Raw genomic sequence first — 23316 nt, 5'->3', positions numbered from 1 at the left:
CAATGCTGTAATTGCTGCAAAAGGAGGATTCTTTGATGAAAGCAAAGTTTGATGTAAAAACAATGTTATTTCAAATACAAATCATTATTTCTAACCTTGTCAATGTCTTGACTCTATTTTCTATTCATTTCACAACGTATGGTGGTGAATAAGTGTGACTTTTCATGGAAAACACAAAATTGTTTGGGTGACCCCAAACTTTTGAACGGTAGTGTATATATATATATTTCAATAAATGCTAATATTTTTTGTATATTTCTACTGTTTGTTTTGCCTTTAAAGTCCGACCACAGGTTTTCCTTTTTTGGAATTCTTTTTCTTTATTTCTTCACAAATTTACGGATGAGGCATTTTGAGTGCTGTTTCTTTTTTGTATTTTAGTTTCTGTTATAAAACTTTGCAAATAAATAATCCCAAATGTGTCCTGAAGAAGTGTACAATGAAACGCGTAGACGCATTAGGGCTCATATCATATATAAATTGTTTTTTATTGATGTTTCTTTCATGTTCCTGTTGTTTGCATTATATATATATATATATATATATATATATATATATATATATATATATATATATAATTTTTTTTTTTTCAATAAATGCTAATAACTAATATTTTTGTATATTTCTACTGTTTGTTGTGCCTTTAAAGTCCGACCTACAGGTTTTCCTTTTTTGGAATTCTTTTTCTTTATTTTCTCAACAGAAACTAAAAAAAAAAACACAACCAAAAGAAATCTCTGTCTGTCTTCAATAATGAAATTCTCCACAGTGATTCCAGAAATCTGAGAACAGAGTATTGGGAGGTGCGGAGCGTTCTTGTTTATTATAGAAAATCAGAATTAGTGATTAACAAACAATAAAAACAAAGTTAGAATCTACATCAAATCTTCTATAACTGAAGAACATAAACTATAAAATGTAATAATTATGGATGGACCAATGAAAAGCCGACTTCTTCTGTGAGACATCAAAAGAGCGATAATGTACAGGAACCAATAAGAAGTGTTGTCCATGTATTGTCATATCTGGCCATGTATTAGCACAGTTTAGTTGTATGGTGCGGCCTGTGTGAGTGCGGGACCAAGTCATCTCTGTATGTTTAGTGGGTCATAATACTAGAATTCAATTCCAGGCGCCCCAAACCAAAGTGTACCCTAAAAATAATATTGTTACCCCTCCCCCAACACATCATGAACATGAAGAAGGTTGTTAGCGTGTGTGACTTCTCTGGTGTGCAACAAGTGATTTTTTCCAACTGAAACTTTTCCCGCACTCCGAACATGAATAAGGACGCTCACCCGTGTGAGTTCTCTGGTGTTTAACAAGGTCTCCTTTATAATTGAAGGATTTCCCGCACTCTGAACATGAATACGGACGCTCACCAGTGTGAGTTCTCTGGTGTGCAAGAAGACTATTGTTCTGATTGAAAGATTTTCCGCACTCTGAGCATGAATAAGGACGCTCACCTGTGTGAGTTCTCTGGTGAACAAGAAGGTGTCCTTTCTGACTGAAACATTTCCCACACTCTGAACAAGAAAAAGGACGCTCACCTGTGTGAATTCTTTGGTGATTTAGAAGGTGTTCTTTTTGACTGAAACTTTTCCCGCACTCTGAACAAGAAAAAGGAAGCTCACCCATGTGAATTCTCTTGTGTATAACAAGGATTCCTTTGTCAATGAAAGATTTCCCGCACTCTGAACAAGAATACAGACACTCACCCGTGTGAATTCTCTGGTGTTGAACAAGGTTTTCTTTCTGACTAAAACATTTCCCGCACTCTGAACATGAATAAGGACGCTCACCCGTGTGAATTCTCTGGTGTCTAAGCAGCTTGCTATTCTCATTAAAACTTTTCCTGCACTCTGAACATGAAAAGGGACGCTCACCTGTGTGAATTCTCCGGTGTACAAGAAGGTGTCCTTTCTGGCTGAAACATTTCCCGCACTCTGAACAAGAAAAAAGACTCTCACCCGTGTGAATTCTTTGGTGTAAAACGAGGTGTCTTTTTATTTTGAAAGATTTCCCACACTCTGAACAAGAAAAAGGACGCTCAGCTGTGTGAATTCTTTGGTGTATAATGAGGTGTGCTTTTCTTGTGAAAGATTTCCCGCACTCTGAACAAGAAAAAGGACGCTCACCTGTGTGAATTCTCTGGTGTGTAACAAGGGTTCCTTTATCACTGAAATATTTCCCGCACTCTGAACAGGAATAAGGGCGCTCACCTGTGTGAGTTTTCTGATGTTTAACAAGGTCTCTTTTATGAATAAAACATTTCCCGCACTCTGAACATGCATAAGGACGCTCACCCATGTGAATTTTCTGGTGATAAACAAGGTTTCCTTTATCGTGGAAAGATTTCCCGCACTCTGAACATGAATAGGGACGTTCACCTGTGTGAATTCTCTGGTGTTTAACAAGTTTTCTTTTATAAATAAAGGATTTCCCGCACTCTGAACATGCATAAGGACGCTCACACGTGTGAATTTTCTGGTGATTAACAAGGTTTCCTTTATTAATGAAAGATTTCCCGCACTCTGAACATGAATACGGATGCTCCCCCATGTGAATTCTCTGATGTATTAGAAGGTCTCCATTATGAATGAAAGATTTTCCGCACTTTGAACATGAATAAGGACGCTCACCTGTGTGAGTTCTTTGGTGTCTAATAAGTTTTCCTTTCTCAATGAAGCATTTCCCGCACTCTGAACATGAATAGGGACGCTTACCTGTGTGAATTTTCTTGTGCCTAAGAAGTAACAATTTTTTGGTAAACACTTTCCCCCACACTGAACATGACAATGAACTCTCTCCTGTAGGAACTCCTTCATGGCTTAAAGAAGATTCCTTGGGAATAGAAGGATCTATTGAAGTATCTGTACTGTGAGATCCTATAGTCTTGGTGTTCGATCCATCAGAAGATTCCTCAGGATTAGAGGGATCCATTGATCTCCCCAATTGGGAAGGTCTGGGATGTATATTTGGAGTAACGGGATTTCCTCCTGGAGAATATTGTACAATGTTATTATCTTCTGCATTATAATCTGGAGATACAATGAGATGTTCCTCAGAGGTATTCCGGACATTGTGTCCACCTGTTGAGAAACAACTTAACATTAAATGTTATAACCTTCCATTCAGGAGTTATATACAGTATCTCACAAAAGTCAGTACACCCCTCACATTTTTGTAAATATTTTCTTCTATCTTTTCATGTGACAACACTGAAGAAATGACACTTTGCTACAATGTAAAGTAGTGAGTGTACAGCTTGTATAACAGTGTAAATTTGCTGTCCCCTCAAAATAGCTCAACACACAGCCATTAATGTCTAAACTGGCAGCAAAAGTGAGTACACCCCTAAGGGGAAATGTCCAAATTGGGCCCAAATTGTCAATATTTTGTGTGGCCACCATTATTTTCCAGCACTGCCTTAACCCTCTTGGGCATAGAGTTCACCAGAGCTTCACAGGTTGGCACTGGAGTCCTCTTCCACTCCTCCATGATGACATCACTGAGCTGGTTGATGTTAGAGACCTTGCGCTCCTCCACCTTCCGTTTAAGGATGCCCCACAGATGATCAATAGGGTTTAGGTCTGGAGACATACTTGGCCAGTCCATCACCTTTACCCTCAGCTTCGTTAGCAAGGCAGTGGTCATCTTGGAGGTGTGTTTGGAGTCGTTATCATGTTGGAATACTGCCCTGCGGCCCAGTCTTCAATAGGAGGGGATCATGCTCTGCTTCAGTATGTCACAGTACATGTTGGCATTCATGGTTCCCTCAATGAACTGTAGCTCCCCAGTGCCGGCAGCACTCATGCAGCCCCAGACCAAGACACTCCCACCACCATGCTGGACTGTAGGCAAGACACACTTGTCTTTGTACCCCTCACCTGGCTGCCCCCACACACGCTTGACACCATCTGAACCAAATAAGCTTATCTTGGTCTCATCAGACCACAGGACATGGGTCCAGTAATCCATGTCCTTAGTCTGCTTGTCTTCAGCAAACTGTTTGCGGGCTTTCTTGTGCATCATCTTTAGAAGAGGCTTCCTTCTGGGACGACAGCCATGCAGATCAATTTGATGCAGTGTGCGGCGTATGGTCTGAGCACTGACAGGCTGACCCCCCACCCCTTCAACCTCTGCAGCAATGCTGACAGCACTCATACGTCTATTTCCCAAAGACAACCTCTGGATATGACGCTGAGCACGTGACCTCAACTTCGTTGGTGGACCATGGTGAGGCCTGTTCTGAGTGGAACCTGTCCTGTTAAACCGCCGTATGGTCTTGGCCACCGTGCTGCAGCTCAGTTTCAGGGTCTTGGCAATCTTCTTATAGCCTAGGCCATCTTTATGTAGAGCAAGAATTCTTTTTTTTCAGATCCTCAGAGAGTTCTTTGCCATGAGGTGTCATGTTGAACTTCCAGTGACCAGTATGATAGAGTGAGAGCGATAAAACCAAATTTATCACACCTGCTCCCCATTCACACCCGAGACCTTGTAACACTAACAAGTCACATGACACCAGGGAGGGAAAATGGCTAATTGAGCCCAATTTGGACATTTTCACTTAGGGGTGTACTCACTTTTGTTACCAGCGGTTTAGACATTAATGGCTGTGTGTTGAGTTATTTTGAGGGGACAGCAAATTTACACTGTTATACAAGCTGTACACTCACTACTTTACATTGTAGCAAAGTGTCATTTCTTCAGTGTTGTCACATGAAAAGATAGAAGAAAATATTTACAAAAATGTGAGGGGAGTACTCACTTTTGTGAGATACTGTATGTTGGTCCAGCACCAAATAATCTATAAGAGCTCTGGCATGGATTTGGGGGCAATTAGAAGAGCAAAATATGAATGCAAACCAAGCGAAAGTGTCCGGCGCTCCAAACACAAAGTGCACAGTGCTATGTCTTTTCTGTTCTCGTGTGCAAAATTCTCTTCTAGAGTTTAATAAAAATGTTCTCAGTGCTCCACACCACCCGCTATCCTCCACCTTCACATCGGAGAACTCACCGGAATTCTACGACCCTTCTCTTATCAATGGGTCATTAAGCTCTTGTGTCCCCCATGGGGCAGACCATCCAGGACCACCACCTCTATACAGTGCCTTGAGAAAGTATTCATACCCCTTGAAATTTTCCCCATTTTGTCATGTAACAACCAAAAACGTAAATGTGTTTTATTGGGATTTTATGTGATAGACCAACACAAAGTGGCACATAATTGTGAAGTGGAAGGAAAATGATAAATGGTTTTCAAAATGTTTTATAAATAAACGGGGCTTTTTTCTCAGAAAACAGGTGCAGGAACTCACACTCCCTGCCCAAATCCCCACCCACAACCACGCCCAAACCCCACCCCCCAGACACACCTTCCTTAGAGGGGAGAAGTACAGTGGCAGCAAATAACTGTAATTACATAGTAGGTGAGGATGAAAAAAGACAAGTCCATCAAGTCCAACCTATGTGTGTGATTATGTGTCAGTATTACATTATATATCCCTGTATGTTGCGGTCGTTCAGGTGCTTATCTAATGGTTTTTTTGAAAATATCAATGCTCCCCGCTGAAACCACCGCCTGTGGAAGGGAATTCCACATCCTTGCCGCTCTTACAGTAAAGAACCATCTACGTAGTTTAAGGTTAACCCTCTTTTCTTCTAAATTTAATAGGTGGCCACGTGTCTTTTTAAATCCCCTTCCGCGGAAAAGTTTTCTCCCTATTGTGGGGTCACCAGTACGGTATTTGTACATTGAAATCATATCCCCTCTCAAGCGTCTCTTCTCCAGAGAGAATAAGTTCAGTTCTCGCAACCTTTCCTCATAACTAAGATCCTCCAGACCCTTTATTAGCTTTGTTGCCCTTCTTTGTACTCGCTCCATTTCCAGTACATCCTTCCTGAGGACTGGTGCCCAGAACTGGACAGCATACTCCAGGTGCGGCCGGACCAGAGTCTTATAGAGCGGGAGAATTATCGTTTTATCTCTGGAGTTGATCCCCTTTTTAATGCCAATATTCTGTTTGCTTTGTTAGCAGCAGCTTGGCATTGCTGAGCCTATAATCTACTAGGACCCCCATGTCCTTTTCCATCCTAGACTCCCCCCAGTGTATAGATTGCATTCATATTTTTGCCACCCAAATGCATTATTTTCAATTTTTCTACATTGAACCTCATTTGCCATGTAGTTGTCCACCCCATTAATTTGTTCAGATCTTTTTGCAAGGTTTCCACATCCTGCGGAGAAGTTATTGCCCTGCTTAGCTTAGTATTGTCTGCAAATACAGAGATTGAACTGTTTGCCCCATCCTCCAGGTCGTTTATGAACAAATTAAAAAGGATTGGTCCCAGCACAGAACCCTGGGGGACCCCACTACCCACCTCTGACCATTCTGAGTACTCCCCATTTATCACCACCCTCTGAACTCGCACTTGTAGCCAGTTTTCAATCCATGTACTCACCCTATGGTCCATGCCAACGCACCTTATTTTGTACAGTAAACATTTATGGGGAACTGCGTCAAATGCTTTTGCAAAATCCAGATACACCACGTCTACGGGACTTGCTTTATCTAGATGGCAACTGACTGAATACATTGTTTCTATACTGCTCTCTCCTTTACAATAAAGTCTCCTCTTACCCAGTGATGTGAGGGGCGGCTGATTCTCCATCATGACGTCCTTGTAGAGATCCTTGTGTTCTTCTAAATACTCCCACTCCTCCATGGAGAAATAGACAGTGACATCCTGACACCTTATAGGAACCTGACACACACAATGATACAGTCACCATCCAGACATATCCCTTGTCTGTTACTGGATAATGTCCCAGAATTCCCAGCACCGCTCACCTCTCCTGTCAGCAGCTCCATCATCTTGTTGGTGACTTCTAGAATCTTCTGCTCATTATTTTTCTGTAGGGTTAGGAGGGGTGGTGGATTCATGGTGATGGGGCCTTCTCTTTCTCTTTGTCTTGTGGACAAGCGGTGACTTCTCCTTCTTATATTATTCTCAATAGATGACTTCTTAACTACAGTACAGTCCTGTAATATACATCAATAATAGTATATCAGAATCCTCCTCACCTAACAAGGCAGGTCTATGTTTTATTATTAGAGTTAAGAATGATTAAACACTCCCAGAATCCTCCTCACCTCTCCGGTCAGTAGACAGACGATCTCCAGGGTGAGTATTAATATGCCATTAGGGAGATTATTTTCTTTCATTATTACATAACTGAGAAGCTGTTGATTCTCCATCATGACGTTCTTGTAGTGATCCTTGTGTCCTTCTAAATACTCCCACTCCTCCATGGAGAAATAGACAGTGACATCCTGACACCTTATAGGAACCTGACACACACAATGATACAGTCACCATCCAGACACATCCCTTGTCTGTTACTGGATAATGTCCCAGAATTCCCGGCACCGCTCACCTCTCCTGTCAGTAGCTCTGTCATCTTCTTGGTGACTTCTAGAATCTTCTTGGCACTGGTTACCTCTGTTGTCAGGCAGTGAGGTGGAGGCACTGTGATGGGTGATGTCCTGTGAAGACGACTGCTGGGTGCTAATGGTTTACCAGACATTCTTCTCACTACTTCATAATCCTGTGTAAAGAGAAAAAGTAACAATTATCACTACAGACCTCCCAGAATCCTCCTCACCTCTCCGGTCAGGTCTGTGTTTTATTATTAGAGATAAGAGTGATGTCATGTGACCTCCCAGAATCCTCCTCACCTCTCCAGTCAGCAGGTAGATGATCTCCAGGGTGAGGTCCAATATCCTCTCATTCATGTGATTTTGGCCCATCTCCATCATTGATGTGGTCATGTGATCTATACAGGACTCTCCTCTCTGTAGACAGATAGTAAACTGAGAATTATCTGGACTGTTTTGGGTTGAAAAATGTCTGCACAGAGTTCCGACATCGTAAATTCCCTTTAACTAACAACTCCTACCAAAATCTTTCATTTTAGGCTTGCAATGACTGGGGAATATTTAGGACTTCTGTTTTTTTACTTCCTGTCCAGCATGTATCTTATGCCCCGTACACACGAGTGGATTTTCCGTAGGAAAAAACTTGGGATGGCTTTTGTGACGGAATTCCGTTCAAGCTTGCCTTGCATACACACGGTCACACAAAAGTTCGCTGGACTTTCAACCGTGAAGAACGCGGTAATGTACAACACTACGATGAGCCGAGAAAATTAAGTTAAATGCTTCCAAGCATGCGTCGAATTGTTTCCGAGCATGCGTAGGAATTTTGCACGTCGGAATTTGTACAGATGATCGGAATTTCTGATCGGAACTTTTTCCGACCGAAAAATTGAGAACCTGCTCTTAATCTTTTGCTGGCGGGAATTCAGCCAGCAAAAGTCCGATGGAGCATACACACGGTCTCATTTTCCGACCGAAAGCTCTCATCAGTCTTTTGCTGGCCGAATTTCCGATCGTGTGTATGGGGCATAAGTCTATAAACCAGAGCCTCTGGGTGGACAGTTGAATAAATGGTTCTATGCAGCCAGGAGCCGGCTATCTTTTTCTGCAATCAGTAGACATTGTACAGCCTTACTGTTGTGGAGCTGTTTCACCCTAGCATTAAGTTTGGACTGCTGCTTTTACCGCCAATGACATTTCATCTGAGGTATTTCTATAAGGCCCCTTTCACACAGGCTTTCCGATCAGGTCCTGACAGGTGGACAGTCTCCATTCACAAAGATCAGGGGATCGATCCCGCCCGCTGAGCAAAGTGGAGTCCGTCGGGCGGAAAGGACCCTAAAGTGCAAGTTTATGTTGTTCACCTTTAAATGCTTTTATCACATCAGTAAACAAAGCTTAATTGGTTCATCAGATTTGAGTACGTCTTTCATTATCATTGTTACTTATAAAAATGTCGGAACACAGGGTGTCAGAGGTGACGGAGGACTTGCAGGGTCGGAGCAACCAGTGGAGTACCGATTCAACTAGCGGCCCTCACGGGGTAGCGTTTCATCTATGTTTAGGATCTATCTGGTCTATAAACCAGAGGCTCTAGATGGACAGTTGAATAAATGGCTCTAAATTTAGGATGTATCTGGTCTATAAACCAGAGGCTCTGGATGGACAGTTGGATAAATGGCTCTAAATTTAGGATGTATCTGGTCTATAAACCAGAGGCTTTGGATGGACAGTTGGATAAATGGCTCTATACTTAGAATGTATCTGGTCTATACACCAGAGGCTCTGGATGGACAGTTGGATAAATGCTTCTATATTTAGGATTAGGGATGAGCCGAACACCCCCCTGTTCAGTTCGCACCAGAACATGCGAACAGGAAAAAAGTTTGCTCGAACACGTGAACACCGTTAAAGTCTATGGGACACGAACATGAATAATCAAAAGTGCTAATTTTAAAAGCTTATATGCAAGTTATTGTCATAAAAAGTGTTTGGGGACCCTGGGACCTGCCCCAGGGGACATGGATCAATGCAAAAAAAAGTTTTAAAAATGGCCGTTTTTTCAGGAGCAGTGATTTTAACCGCTTCAATACCCGGCCATAGTCAAATGACGTCCACAGATGGGATCTCCCATCCCGGGTGGACGTCATATGACGGCCTCGGCTTTCCGCCGCTACTGCGGGCCCCCGGGGGCCCGCAGAGCGGCGATCGGGATACCGTTGTGTCCCTCAGGACACAGCCGTTCCCCGATGGGGGTATTGAAGAGGCGGCGGCGGCGGAGCGTCGGTAACGGCGGATGCAGAGCGGCATTGGGAAGCGTGTATTGTGCGGGTTCCGGCGGAAGAGCAGTGATCAGGGCGGTGATCGGGGCTGAGGCTTTTCCTCTGGATACAGCTCAGCCCCGATCACTGTAGCCAATGACATGGCTCTGCATCACATGACCGGCTGTGTCCAATCACAGCCGGTCACTAATGTAAACAATCAGACAGTAACTGCTGTTGCTGGGCTCTTCTCCTCACACACCAATCCAGTGTGAGGAGAAGAGATCAGCTAACAGCGAGTTACTAATTACATATGTACTACTGTGCCCAGATCGCCCCTCCTAAATAAAGAGTACCTGTCACCTCAGAGTACCTGTCACCTCAGAGTACCTGTCATCTCAAAGTACCTGTCATCTCAGAGTACCTGTCCATCAGGAGTACCCGCCACCTCATCACCTGCCACCAGAGTACCCGCCACCTCATCACCTGCCACCAGAGTACTTGCCACCAGAGTACCCGCCACCTCACCACCAGAGTACCTGCCACCAGAGTACCCGCCACCTCATCACCTGCCACCAGAGTACCCGCCACCTCATCACCTGCCACCAGAGTACCCGCCACCTCATCACCTGCCACCAGAGTACTTGCCACCAGAGTACCCGCCACCTCACCACCAGAGTACCTGCCACCAGAGTACCCGCCACCTCATCACCTGCCACCAGAGTACCCGCCACCTCATCACCTGCCACCAGAGTACCCGCCACCTCATCATCTGCCACCAGAGTACCCGCCACCTCATCACTTGCCACCAGAGTACATACAGCCAGTCAGCCACTATGTCCAGAAAGATGTACACCCCAGAAGAGGCATACCAGATACTGAGTCTGACCGATGAGAGCAACGGGGAGCTCTCACTGCTCAGTTCAGATTCTGGTTCTGATTCGGAATATGAGCCCCCCGAAGGCAGCACATCAGGATCCGAATCAGAGGAGGAAGTAGTCCGTCCAAAAAGACGACGGTCTGAAAACCAGGCAGCTACCAGCAGTGCCAGCGGCGGTAGACCCCAGGAGGAGGGGCCCAGTACAAGCGCTGCTAGACCCCAGGAGGAAAGGCCCAGCACAAGTGGACGCCAAAGAAGTAGGGCCCAAACCCATCTTCCAGATTCCTTGGCAAACCCATTGTGGCTGCCTTCTACCACAGGGTCAGCCACGATCCCCCCTTTTACAGCACAGTCGGGTGTGCAGGTCAACACTGCAGGATTTTCACAAATGGATTTTTTAAATTTATTTTTCCCGAACGATTTGATTCAAGGCATCGTGGACCAAACTAATCTGTTTGCCCAACAATTTATTGCAACCAACCCCAGCTCCAGCTATGCCCGCCCTTTTGAGTGGAGACCGCTAACAGTAGTGGAGCTAAAATTGTTTTTAGGCCTAACCCTGAACATGGGGCTTACAAAAAAAAATGAAATTCATAAGTATTGGTCGACCAAACCCATCCACCATATGCCAATTTTTTCAGCAGCCTTGTCCAGGTCCCGATACGAAATCATAATGCGCTTCTTGCATTTCAATGACAACTCACAGTGCCCCCCCCCCGAAATCACCCAAACTTTGACAAATTATATAAAGTTCGCCCCCTAATTCATTTTTTTTCCCAGAAGTTTGCCGAAGTTTATGTCCCTGAAAAAAAAAATATATCTGTGGACGAATCCCTGGTGCATTTCACAGGCCGGCTGGGAATCAAACAATATATCCCCAATAAGAGGGCGAGGTATGGCTTGAAGCTTAACAAGCTTTGTGAAAGTGCCACCAGTTATGTGTACGCATTCCGCATGTACGAAGGGAAAGATTCCCAGCTCCAGCCCCCTGAGTGTCCCTCGTACATGGGAATAAGTGGGAAAATTGTTTGGGAGTTGGCATTCCCACTCCTCCAAAATATATATATATATTTATATGGATAATTATTATACGAGTTTGCCCCTTCTCCGCCACCTACATCTCAAACAAACTTTGGCCTGTGGTACAACTAGAAAAAAAACGAAAGGGCTTCCCACAGTGTCTTGTCACCACAAACATTCCAAGGGGGGAATCGACAAGCTTGAGGAATGAAGAAGTGTTGGCTGTGAAGTGGAGGGATAGAAAAGACGTGTACATCATGTCCACCATCCACGATGTCACCTCGGTGGAACTTCACAGAAGACGTGGTACCGTTCACAAGCCTACCTGTATCACTGAGTACAATAAATACATGGGGGGGGGTGGATTTAAACGATCAGTTGTTGCAGCCCTATCTTTCAACAAGAAAATCCCTATTCTGGTACAAAAAAGTCGCAATTTACTTTTTTCATTTGGCCCTTTTAAATTCTTTCATAATCTACCAAAAATCCACAGAAACACCCACCACCTTCATAAAGTTTATTGAAGACATTGTCACTGCCCTGATTTATCAGCAAGTAAACCCCCCCCAGAAAGCATTTGCTCCGATTCTGTCAGCAGACTACATGAGCGCCATTTCCCAGACCATATTCCACCAACAGGATCCGGAAGACGACACCAAAAAAAATGTTGGGTGTGCACCAAAAGAGGAATTAGGAAAGATACCAGCTTCCATTGTACCGACTGTCCCTCCCAACCTGGCCTTTGCATCGGAGAATGCTTCAGGCGATATCACACTCTGGAAAATTATTAGTCCATATTTCTAATACTGCCATTTCCCCATTTTTAATTTCTGTCCTGAATATTTCCCTTCCTCAACCAACCATATTATTGCCTTCCATGTGAACCAACCCTGGCCTGTTTCTCGACTATGCCTCTGCCTACCGTCTATTTCTGCCTTTTACCTGCACTTACCTCGGCCTGTTGACCATGTTTTTGCCTGCCCCTTGGATTGATCTTTCACCCTGCTACACAGGGGTCCCACATATGTGAGGGGCTCCAGAATAGTGTTCGGAGTTCAGAAAACCAGTTTTTGGTTTTCTGTGTTCCCATAATAGGGTCTGGTTGCCCAGAAGGTTTCAAAGCGATTTGGGTGGGAGAAGCCTCTACCCCTGTCCCCATTCTTTTCTGACCGATGCCCTAAGCTTGATGGTACTGCCTGCTCCCTGGACAAATACTCTGGCTGTGCTGAGCATACCTCTGCCTGCTGCATGTACTAACTATGGACAGTATTCCTGCCTGCTGCATGGACGATCCTTTGATCCTTTTGCTGCTGCTGACCACATCCCTGCCTGCTATCTGGACTAATGCTTTGGCTGTGCTGACATCTCTACCTGTACTGACTATTCCTGCCTGCTGCCTGTTTTGCTGTCGCTGTCCACGTTCCTGCCTGCTGCCTGGACCGATGCTCTTCTCTGTGGACCACTGCACTACTAAAACTGCAGGTAATCTTTTCTTTACCCTTTACTCAGCAGAATGTATTTTGGTTTGTAATTGGTATGTACAGTACATGCTATGTGTTAGAAATATGAAGGGCCTTCAACAATGTGATAGGTTGGCAGGAATTTGTGTGTAATGTATGCTCCTAGAACAACTGACAGTGCTACTTGGATGTTGGGCCTCTGTATGTGGCCAGACTATGTAGAAGTCTCACACATGTGGTATCGCCATACTCAGAAGGAGTAGCAGAATGTATTTTGGGGTGTAATTTTTGCTATGTACATGCTATGTGTTGGAAATATCTTATGAATGGACAACTTTGTGTAAAAAAAATGCGTTTTCAGTTTTTTCCACAGTTTCCAAAAACTTTGGGAAAAAAATGAACCATTCAAAAGACTAATTATGCCTCATAGATTATACGTTGGGGTGTTAGCTTTCCAAAATGGGGTCATTTTGTGGGCGTTTCCGTTGTCCTGGTGCTCCAGGGCCTTCAAAATTGTAATAGGTGGTTGAGAAATGAGATGTGTAATTTATGCTCCTAGAATGCCTGGAGCTGCTACTTCAATGTTGGGCCTCTGTATGTGGCCAGGCTGTGTAAAAGTCTCACACATTTGGTATCGCCACACTCAGGAGGAGTAGCAGAATGTATTTTGGGGTGTCATTTTTGCTATGTACATGCTATGTGTTGGAAATATCTTATGAATGGACAACTTTGTGTAAAAAAAATGCGTTTTCATTTTTTTTCCACAGTTTCCAAAAACTTCGGGAAAAAAACGAACCATTCAAAAGACTAATTATGCCTCATAGATTATACGTTGGGGTGTTAGCTTTCCAAAATGGGGTCATTTTGTGGGCGTTTCCGTTGTCCTGGTTCTCCAGGGCCTTCAAAATTGTAATAGGTGGTTGAGAAATGAGATGTGTAATTTATGCTCCTAGAATGCCTGGAGCTGCTACTTCAATGTTGGGCCTCTGTATGTGGCCAGGCTGTGTAAAAGTCTCACACATTTGGTATCGCCACACTCAGGAGGAGTAGCAGAATGTATTTTGGGGTGTCATTTTTGCTATGTACATGCTATGTGTTGGAAATATCTTATGAATGGACAACTTTGTGTAAAAAAAATGCGTTTTCATTTTTTTTGCACAGTTTCCAAAAACTTCGGGAAAAAAACGAACCATTCAAAAGACTAATTATGCCTCATAGATTATACGTTGGGGTGTTAGCTTTCCAAAATGGGGTCATTTTGTGGGCGTTTCCGTTGTCCTGGTTCTCCAGGGCCTTCAAAATTGTAATAGGTGGTTGAGAAATGAGATGTGTAATTTATGCTCCTAGAATGCCTGGAGCTGCTACTTCAATGTTGGGCCTCTGTATGTGGCCAGGCTGTGTAAAAGTCTCACACATTTGGTATCGCCATACTCAGGAGAAGTAGCAGAATATATTTTGGGGTGTCATTTTTGCTATGTACATGCTATGTGTTGGAAATATCTTATGAATGGACAACTTTGTGTAAAAAAAATGCGTTTTCATTTTTTTTCCACAGTTTCCAAAAACTTCGGGAAAAAAATGAACCATTCAAAAGACTAATTATGCCTCATAGATTATACGTTGGGGTGTTAGCTTTCCAAAATGGGGTCATTTTGTGGGAGTTTCCATTGTCCTGGTGCTCCAGGGCCTTCAAAAGTGTGATAGGTTGTCATCATATGAGATGTGCAATTTATGCTCGTAAAATGCCTGACGGTGCTAGTTGAATTGTTAGACCTCTGTATGTGGCCAGGCTGTGTAAAAGTCTCACACATGTGGTATCACTATACTCAGGAGGAGTAGCAGAATGTATTTTGGGGTGTCATTGCAAGTATGCATGTGCTGTGTGAGAGAAATAACTTGTTATTATGACAATTTTGTGCAAAAAAAAAAAATTTCCAAGAATCGTGGGAAAAAATTACAACTTCAAAAAGCTCACCATGCCTCTTGCTAAATACCTTGGAATGTCTGCTTTCCAAAAAGGGGTAATTTGGGGGGTATTTGTACTTTCCTGGCTTGTTAGGGCCTCAAGAAATGAGATAGGCCTTCAGTACATCAGGTGTGATCAGATGTGATCATTTTTCAATGATTTGCACCATAGCTTGTAGACTCTATAACTTTCACAGAGACCAAATAATATACACTAATTTGGGTTATTTTTACTAAAGATATGTAGCAGTATACATTTTGGCTCAAATGTATGAAGAAAAATTACTTATTTGCAAAATTTTACAATAAAAACTAAAAAAAAGTGTTTTTTTTTCAAAAATTTCTCTCTTTTTCGCTTATATTGCAAAAAATAAAAAAACCAGCAGTGATTAAATACCACCAAAAGAAAGCTATGTTTGTGAGAAAAAAATGATAAAAATTTGGTTTGGGTACAGTGTAGCATGACTGAGTAATTGTCATTCAAAGTGTGAGAGCGCTGAAAGCTAAAATTTGGTCTGGGAAGGAAGGGTGTATAAAAGCCCTGTATTGAAGTGGTTAATAATGCTTAAAGTCAAACAATAAAAGTGTAATATCCCTTTAAATTTCGTACCTGGGGGGTGACTATAGTGTACCTGTAAAGGGGCGCATGTTTCCCGTGTTTAGAACAGTCTGACAGCAAAATGACATTTCGAAGGAAAAATTCCAATTAAAACTACCCGCGGCTATTGCATTACGCATAGAAGTTCATTGATAAAAACGGCATGGGAATTCAACACAGGGAAACCCCGAACCAAAATTAAAAAAAAAAAATTACGTGGGAGTCCCCCTAAATTCCATACCAGGCCCTTCAGGTCTGGTATGGATATTAAGGGGAACCCCGGACAAAATTTTAAAAAAAATGACGTGGGGTTCCCCCCTAAATTCCATACCAGACCCTTCAGGTCTGGTATGGATTTTAAGGGGAACCCCGCGCCAAAAAAAAAAAAATGGCGTGGGGTCCCCCCAAAAATCCATACCAGACCCTTATCTGAGCAGGAAAAGAGGGGGGGACGAGAGTGCGGCCCCCTCCCTCCTGAACCGTACCAGGCCACATGCCCTCAACATTGACCCTGCCCCCTCTGACGCACGGTGACTTGACGGGACTTCCCTGTGACGTCACGGGGAATGCCACAGGGAAGTCCCATCATGTCCCGTGCATCAGGGGGCGCAGGGTCACCGGGTGGCCCCGCCCCCCGTTATTTAAGAACCGTCAGACGAGGAGACGCCGTCACACAGCGGGAGCCTCCTTCCATGCCAGCATGGATGCGGAGCGGCCCGGAGAAGAAAATGAAGAAGAGAAGAAGGAAGAAGAGAAGAGGATGAAGAAGAAGATGAAGAGAAGAGCGGGAGCCTCCCCCCATGCCATGGGTGCGGAGCGGCCCGAGGAGAAGAAGATAGAAGACGCCGCGGAGGAGATGCTGGATGAGAACGCCGGAGGAAGAACCAGAAGAACCAGAAGAACCAGAAGAAGATGAAGGAAGATAGAAGAAAGAAGAAGCATTTAAATAAAGGAATTGTCAAAAACTGTCTCTTGTCATTTTTAACATTTTTGACAATGTTTTAGTGAAATGGTAGGGGTAAGTACCCCCTTACCATTTCACACAGGGGAGGGGCCGGGATCTGGGGGTTCCCTTGTTAAAGGGGGCTTCCAGATTCCGATAAGCCCCCCGCCCGCAGACCCCCACAACCACCGGCCAGGGTTGTGGGGATGAGGACCTTGTCCTCATCAACATGGGGACAAGGTGTTTTGGGGGGCTACCCCAAAGCACCCTCCCAATGTTGAGGGCATGTGGCCTGGTACGGTTCAGGAGGGGGGGGCCGCACTCTCGTCCCCCCCTCTTTTCCTGCGGCCTGCCAGGTTGCATGCTCGGATAAGGGTCTGGTATGGAATTTAGGGGGAACCCCACGTCATTTTTTTAAAAAATTTTGGCAGGGGTTCCCCTTAATATCCGTACCAGACCAGAAGGGCCTGGTATGGAATTTAGGGGGACTCCCACGTCATTTTTTTTTTTTAATTTTGGTTCGGGGTTTCCCTGTGTTGAATTCCCATGCCGTTTTTATCAATGAACTTCTATGTGTATTGTCGGCAATGCAATAGCCGCGGGTAGTTTTAAATGGAATTTTTCCTTCGAAATGTCATTTTGCTGTTAGACTGTTCTAAACACGGGAAACATGCGCCCCTTTACAGGCATACTATAGACACCCCCCAGGTACGAAATTTAACGGGATATTACACTTTTATTGTTTGACTTTAAGCATTATTAAAATCACTGCTCCTGAAAAAACGTCCCGTTATTAAAACTTTTTTTTGCATTGATCCATGTCCCCTGGGGCAGGACCCGGGTCCCCAAACACTTTTTATGACAATAACTTGCATATAAGCCTTTAAAATTAGCACTTTTGATTTCTGCCATAGACTTTTAAAGGGTGTTCTGCGGCATTCGAATTTGCCGCGAACACCCCAAATTGTTCGCTGTTCGGCGAACTTGCGAACAGCCAATGTTCGAGTCGAAATCGAAGCTTATCCCTATTTAGGATGTATCTGGTTTATAAACCAGAGGCTCTGGATGGACAGTTGGATGAATGCTTCTATATTTAGGATGTATCTGGTCTATAAACCAGAGGCTCTGGGTGGACAGTTGGATAAATGGTTATATATGTAGCCAAGTACAAAAACTGGGAAAACTTATTGACTCGAGTATAAGACGAGGGTGAGAAATGCGCAGATACTGTAAGTGGAAAAGAGAGTCAACAGTGTCCATTTGCAACCTCACTGTGCCTATTTGCATGCCGCACTGTGCCCATTTGCAGCCATACGTCCCCTGAACTTCAAACTTGGTAGTTAAGGGTTCCTAGATGCCCCCTAGCTGCAGCCAAAATTTGGGGTCTCTGGACCCAAAGGGTCCCGAAATGACATTGCTGCAGATGGACACAGTTGACCGAATTTGGGGACCCATATCTCGAGGCCACCTGATGCTAGGAACCCCAAGTTTGGTGTGCAAACCCAGTGGAACTAGCACTACAACATATCCAAAGCTGGCATTTCTAGCACCAAGTGGCCTCGAGATACGGGGCCCCAAATTTGGTTCGGAAAATGTCAAGCACTTTTCTACAGCAGAGAATGACATTTTCCAAACTGAATTTCAGGCCCCGTATCTCAGGGCCACCTGGGGGTAGGAACCCCAGTTTTGGATAAGTTATACTGCTATTTCCACCGGGTTTTCACACCAAATTTGAGGTTCCTAGCACCAAGTGGACCCGAGATACAGTGCCCCAAATGCGGTTTGGAAAATGTGATTCTCTGCTGCAGAAAAGTGCTTGACTGGAGTATAAGCCGAGGGGGGCATTTTCAGCACATAAAAATGTGCTGAAAAACTCGGCTTATACTCGAGTATATATGGTATTTGGAATAAGAGAACTCGATAATGTAATATAGTTTTTAAAGGTTTATTTAAACAAAGCAAAACCCCCCATCTTGGGTACTCACATATACCAGGTGTGCCAGTGCACCATGACCTGCCTGTCGTACGTCCTGTCCCCTCCCCAACGCGCTTCAATACCGGGATGAGGTATCTTCCTCAGGGGGAATTCTAATTGGACGGCTAATCTGTCAATTATATAGAGCGTCCGTGGCCATTTTGTTGTAGCCTAAGGACACTAGTGTTTGTAAATATGTTCAATAGATGTGCTACATAGGACTCTACTGCCAGGATACATCTACTGGCATTAACAGCACACATACTACTCCATTATGCCTAAGCCGTACGGTGTCCCAATGGAACATCCTTCTATATAGAGTGGGTTACAAGGCATGGTGAGTGTAAGGCAAAGTAGATTGATGGGTTCCAGACACTTTTCCAGAGATTTTTCTTATCGTACATCACGGGACACAGATCCATAGTAGTTACTATGTGGTTATAGGCCACCTTCAGGTGATGGACCCATAGTAACTACTATGGCTCTGTGTCCCGTGATGTACTTCAAAGAAAAGGATTTTACAGATAAGCTGTTATAAAAATCCTATTATTGTCTCTTAAACAGAACTGTGGGAGAGAGGGTTGGGGCCAGGACACCCTTAAGTAGATGCAATGTTAATTGGCAGACTTTGAGACTTCTATAGGTAGACAGCCATGCAGGGAAAGGTATCTAGCCAGACACCACATTTGCATGAGTAGGAACGCTGTCTCCTATGGCAACAGTCTTGTAACAATTTCTAACAAAGGTTGCAATGAACTCTTTCACTTCTTCTACAATCTCCTATTATAGAACTTCACTTCCACTGATCACTCAGTCTCTCACTAGACTTACTGATCCACTGCCACTGGATCCCCTGAGCTCTTCAAAATAAGTTCTCAGTATCTTCCTCAAGCATCACCCCCGCTTCACCGCTGGGTCCCTGGCTTGGCACTCACAGATACTCCTCAAGCTTCACCCTTGCTGACATGTTAGGTCCCTTGCTTGGCACTCCACAAGCGTCACCTCTGCTGTCACGCTGGGTCCCTGACTTGACACTTGCTGAAGTTTTCCTACTTCTTCACCATCCCCAGCTGGTGAGAAGTCTGCTCTAGTACTGGCCTCAGATTACTCACAGTGGTCTCTGGTGGCGAGGTGGATGGTCCCTTAGTGGCGACAGCTTCCCCTCTGCCTCTGACCACGACTGGTTCTCCGGCTGGCGGAACTGTTACTTCCGGTTGGACTGCAAGCCGCAGTCCCAACCCTACGCTGCACTCTTGCTTCTGGATAGGCCCTCAGACAGCCTAGTAGCCAGATGTCCCCAGGATAGGCCCAAGGCTTATGGCCTAGCAGCCCAGGACATTTAAACACACGTCCGCCCAGACAGCCATCCAGGTGCACAGGACCCCCGATCACCGCACCCAAATGAATAGGCTCTCCCAGCAGGCCAAGGAACCCAAGAAAATTCCTGCCCATTGGCTGAGACACCCTATTCATTCCTAATCTGTCCTGCTAACTCATCTACATTTTCTGCAAACATGCAGAAAGTGAAAATAAGGTCCACCCTCCCCCCATCTCCAATTGCTATAACTACTTGTATTTTTGCCATTTCATCTCTTGCAAGTAAATTCACAGAGCACCCAGGAATGGTGCACCCCAGGACTTTTAAACACACGTCAACCCAGACAGCCACCCAGGTGGCACAGAACCCCGATCACCTTACTGCACCCAAATGAATACGCTCTCCCAGCAGGCCAAGGAACCAAAGAAAATCCCTGCCCATTGGCTGAGACACCCCATTCATTCCTAATCTGTCATTTCAATGCCCTTGTCTTAACTAATGCCACCAGATACCCGGCCATCTAGTGACAGAAGAGAGAAGTGCAGCAATTCCAGAATTAGGGTGAAATCAAATGACCTCCTATCAGTTGGCCAAGGCAACTATTACTTTGTAGATAAATTTAGTAGCCACCCTGCCTAAACCTCAGGGTGCTACATACACTTAGGATGTATCTAGTCTATAAATAAGAGGGTCTGGATGGTGTGATATTGGGGGGTGAGTCCACGGCAGTCAAGTTAACAGCTTTAAGGGCACGGCAGCCTATTTTTATTAAAAGGAACAAAATAAAAGTTTATACACAGGATTACCCACACTGGGGTTCTTCTCCAACAAACACAAAAATGCCAATCCACCTGGCTCTTAGGTTCACTCTGTCTCAGTTTGCAGTTCCTTGCTGCCCAGGCCTACTCCTGTCCTTAACAGAATTCCCCAGAACCCCCTGGGCTTGCTCACTGCTTCCCAGACTTCAGGACTTACTCCAATTCCCTTATGGACTTATTAGCCGCCTTTGCTCTCCCAGCCTCCCAGACCCTCTTGTGGTCTCCTGTTCCCAATCCTTCAGACAAGAAGTCCCCCCTCACCAGGGATGTAGTCTCACACAGGACAGACAGTTTTCCTGACAGGGGTCTTTCTTTCAACAGCAGCAAGCTGCTCACACTCCACCTTCCACCTCCTCCTACTCTCACCAGCCCATTGTTATATGGGCTTTGTGCGCCTGGGCACACATCCTGCTAGCTGTCCACAACACCTGGACACAGGGTTGGAGATTCCATCCCACCCAAGACTCTTAGGAATCCCCAAACTACAGAGCCCCATCTGGAAATTGCAAAATCCAGAGAAAGCTACCAGAGCAGATTTCTCCTCTCAAAATAACTGCTCTATAGCCCTGCAGTCAGCAGACATGCAAACCTTTTATTCCTGAGGCAGGGACTCTCACTATAACAATGGACAGCTGGATAAATGGCTCTATATTTAGGATGTATCTAATCTATAAACCAGGGGCTCTGGATGGACAGTTGGATAAATGGGTCTATATTTAGGATGTATCTAATCTATAAACCAGAGGCTCTGGATGAACGGTTGGATAAATGGTTCTATATTTAGTATGTATCTGGTCTATAAACCAGAGACTTTGGATGGACAGTTGGATAAATAGCTCTATATTTAGGATGTATCTGGTTTATAAACCAGAGGCTCTGGATGGACAGTTGGATAAATGGTTCTATATTTAGGATGTATCTAATCTATAAACCAGAGGCTCTGGATGGAGGGTTGGATAAATGGTTCTATATTTAGTATGTATCTGGTCTATAAACCAGAGGCTCTGGATGGACGGTTGGATAAATGGTTCCATATTTAGTATGTATCTGGTCTATAAACCAGAGGCTCTGGATGGACAGTTGGATAAATGGTCCTATATTTAGGATGTATCTGGTCTACAAAAACCAGCGGCTCTGGATGTATCTGGGGACATAAAAAAAAATAACCCCTGATAAGAGTATTTTAGGTTTGTGTAGTAGTTGATGTTGGAGATAAAGACATCAGTAACTATGGAGAAAGACAACAAATATAATGGGGGGGGGGATTTATTGGTTTAAATAGAAAAATAATTGTATTACCCTCTTAGTTTGTTCCAGCGATGTGTGCTCTCTTATTCCTCCTTTCACCTTGAATATTGTACGTTATACAACGTTCTATGCTTATCTTTCATCAGTTCCCTTCAGAGTGATCCACGCCCAACATGTAACATTGCTATCCTTTATCTACTCTGTCCATACTTTCTGTGCTACTTCTGCTAACTCATCTACAGTTTCTGCAAACATGCAGAGAGTGCAAGTACGGTCCACCCTCCCCCCATCTCTAATTGCTATAACTACTTGTATTTTTGCCATTTTAATCTCTTGCAAGTAAATTCACAGAGCACCCGGGAATGACTCTACAAGGGTGATGCACCGTGCATCTATCATCTAAACTGCTCACAAGTAAGCAACGGGTTGCCCGGGTCTTTGTCAAGACCCCATTTATACCCACAGAAGGCTCACATTCTGTCAGAGTTTAAGTATATTCTCTCTCCTTCACACTAGGCTCACACCTATGTGTTTTTTGGGCATTTTGCAATTTGCAGAAATTCTTTACAGTCCATTTAACATTGTTTCCTATGGTACACATTCACATCTATATGTTTTTCAGCCACTGTTTTCCCACAGCAGATTGTGTTTTGTGTGTAAAAGACTTCAATGGACCTGCACCCAAAACGTGTTGTGTGTTTTTTTTCTTTTCAATAACAAACTGTATAGCTGGTTGTTAAGGAGCGGTTCGGGAAGCCGACCACCACGTCCTTAACAACTGATGAGTCATTAGCTGTTAGCAGGGTTACCGGATGACAGCTGAATGTAAACACAATCCTTTCTGGCAATAAAAAAATGGGAAAAAAACAGCGTGGGGTCCCCTTCCAAATCCACACCAAGAAAAAAAAAAAAGCTCTGTCTCGATGTGAGGCGTCCTGTCGACTGCTGTCTCTTGGCTTTGACAGCTGTTAGGCAAGGGCAGGGCCACCCAGTGACGTAAATGGGTGAACCCGCTTCCCTTGCCTATATAACAGCTGTCACAGCCAAGAGACAGCAGTGGGCAGGATGCCTCCCATCGAGGCAGAGTTTTTTTTTTCTTTTTTTTTGGGTCTGGGCGCCGTGATTGAAGATGGATTTACATCACTTTTTCTTTTAAATAAAGGAACTGTCAAAAACTGTCTCCTGTCGTTTTTTGCTTTTTTGGCACTTTTTTTGGTGAATAGGTAGGGGTACAATGTACCCCATACCCATTCACATGAGGGGGGGCAGGATCTGGAGGCCCCCTTGTTAAAAGGGGCTTCTAGATTCAGATAAGCCCCCCCCATAGACCCCCACAACCACCGGGCAAGGGTTGTGTGGATGAGGCCCTTGTCACCATCAACATGGGG

At 44.3% G+C, this 23316-nt stretch overlaps 2 protein-coding genes across 2 annotated transcripts in view; both read right to left on the bottom strand.

Annotated features, from left to right (window-relative positions):
• Window positions 1-641: 641 nt before the first annotated feature.
• The window catches only part of LOC141104963 (uncharacterized), a 108973-nt gene continuing 86298 nt past the window's right edge, over window positions 642-23316 (bottom strand). Inside the window, 2 exon segments of the mRNA XM_073594772.1 lie at window positions 642-1289; window positions 1291-2774. Of these exon segments, the coding sequence (XP_073450873.1) occupies window positions 1170-1289; window positions 1291-2774 (1604 nt within the window). The 3' untranslated portion in view covers window positions 642-1169.
• LOC141105486 (uncharacterized) lies at window positions 2930-22112 on the bottom strand. Its single transcript, XM_073595340.1, has 7 exons — window positions 21980-22112; window positions 7743-7859; window positions 7442-7612; window positions 7158-7355; window positions 6855-7046; window positions 6488-6768; window positions 2930-2999 (listed from the first exon to the last, which is right to left on the bottom strand). Exons 2-7 carry the CDS (start codon window positions 7833-7835, stop codon window positions 2930-2932), a joined length of 1005 nt encoding a protein of 334 aa, XP_073451441.1. The 5' UTR covers window positions 7836-7859; window positions 21980-22112.

Source organism: Aquarana catesbeiana, linkage group LG08 (assembly GCF_042186555.1).
Source record: "Aquarana catesbeiana isolate 2022-GZ linkage group LG08, ASM4218655v1, whole genome shotgun sequence".
Lineage (NCBI taxonomy): Eukaryota > Metazoa > Chordata > Amphibia > Anura > Ranidae > Aquarana > Aquarana catesbeiana.
This window is presented reverse-complemented; position numbering and strand designations above follow the sequence as displayed.

Excerpts from the sequence above, each read along its gene's own strand:
- LOC141105486 (XM_073595340.1), bottom strand. The coding sequence starts at position 7,835 with ATGACCACATCAATGATGGAGATGGGCCAAAATCACATGAATGAGAGG. Across the intron at positions 6,769-6,854 it reads TGGAGCTGCTGACAGGAGAG|GTTCCTATAAGGTGTCAGGA; the intron begins GTGAGCGGTGCT and ends TGTGTGTGTCAG. Across the intron at positions 3,000-6,487 it reads TGTTTACTGTACAAAATAAG|GAGGAAATCCCGTTACTCCA; the intron begins GTGCGTTGGCAT and ends AATATTCTCCAG.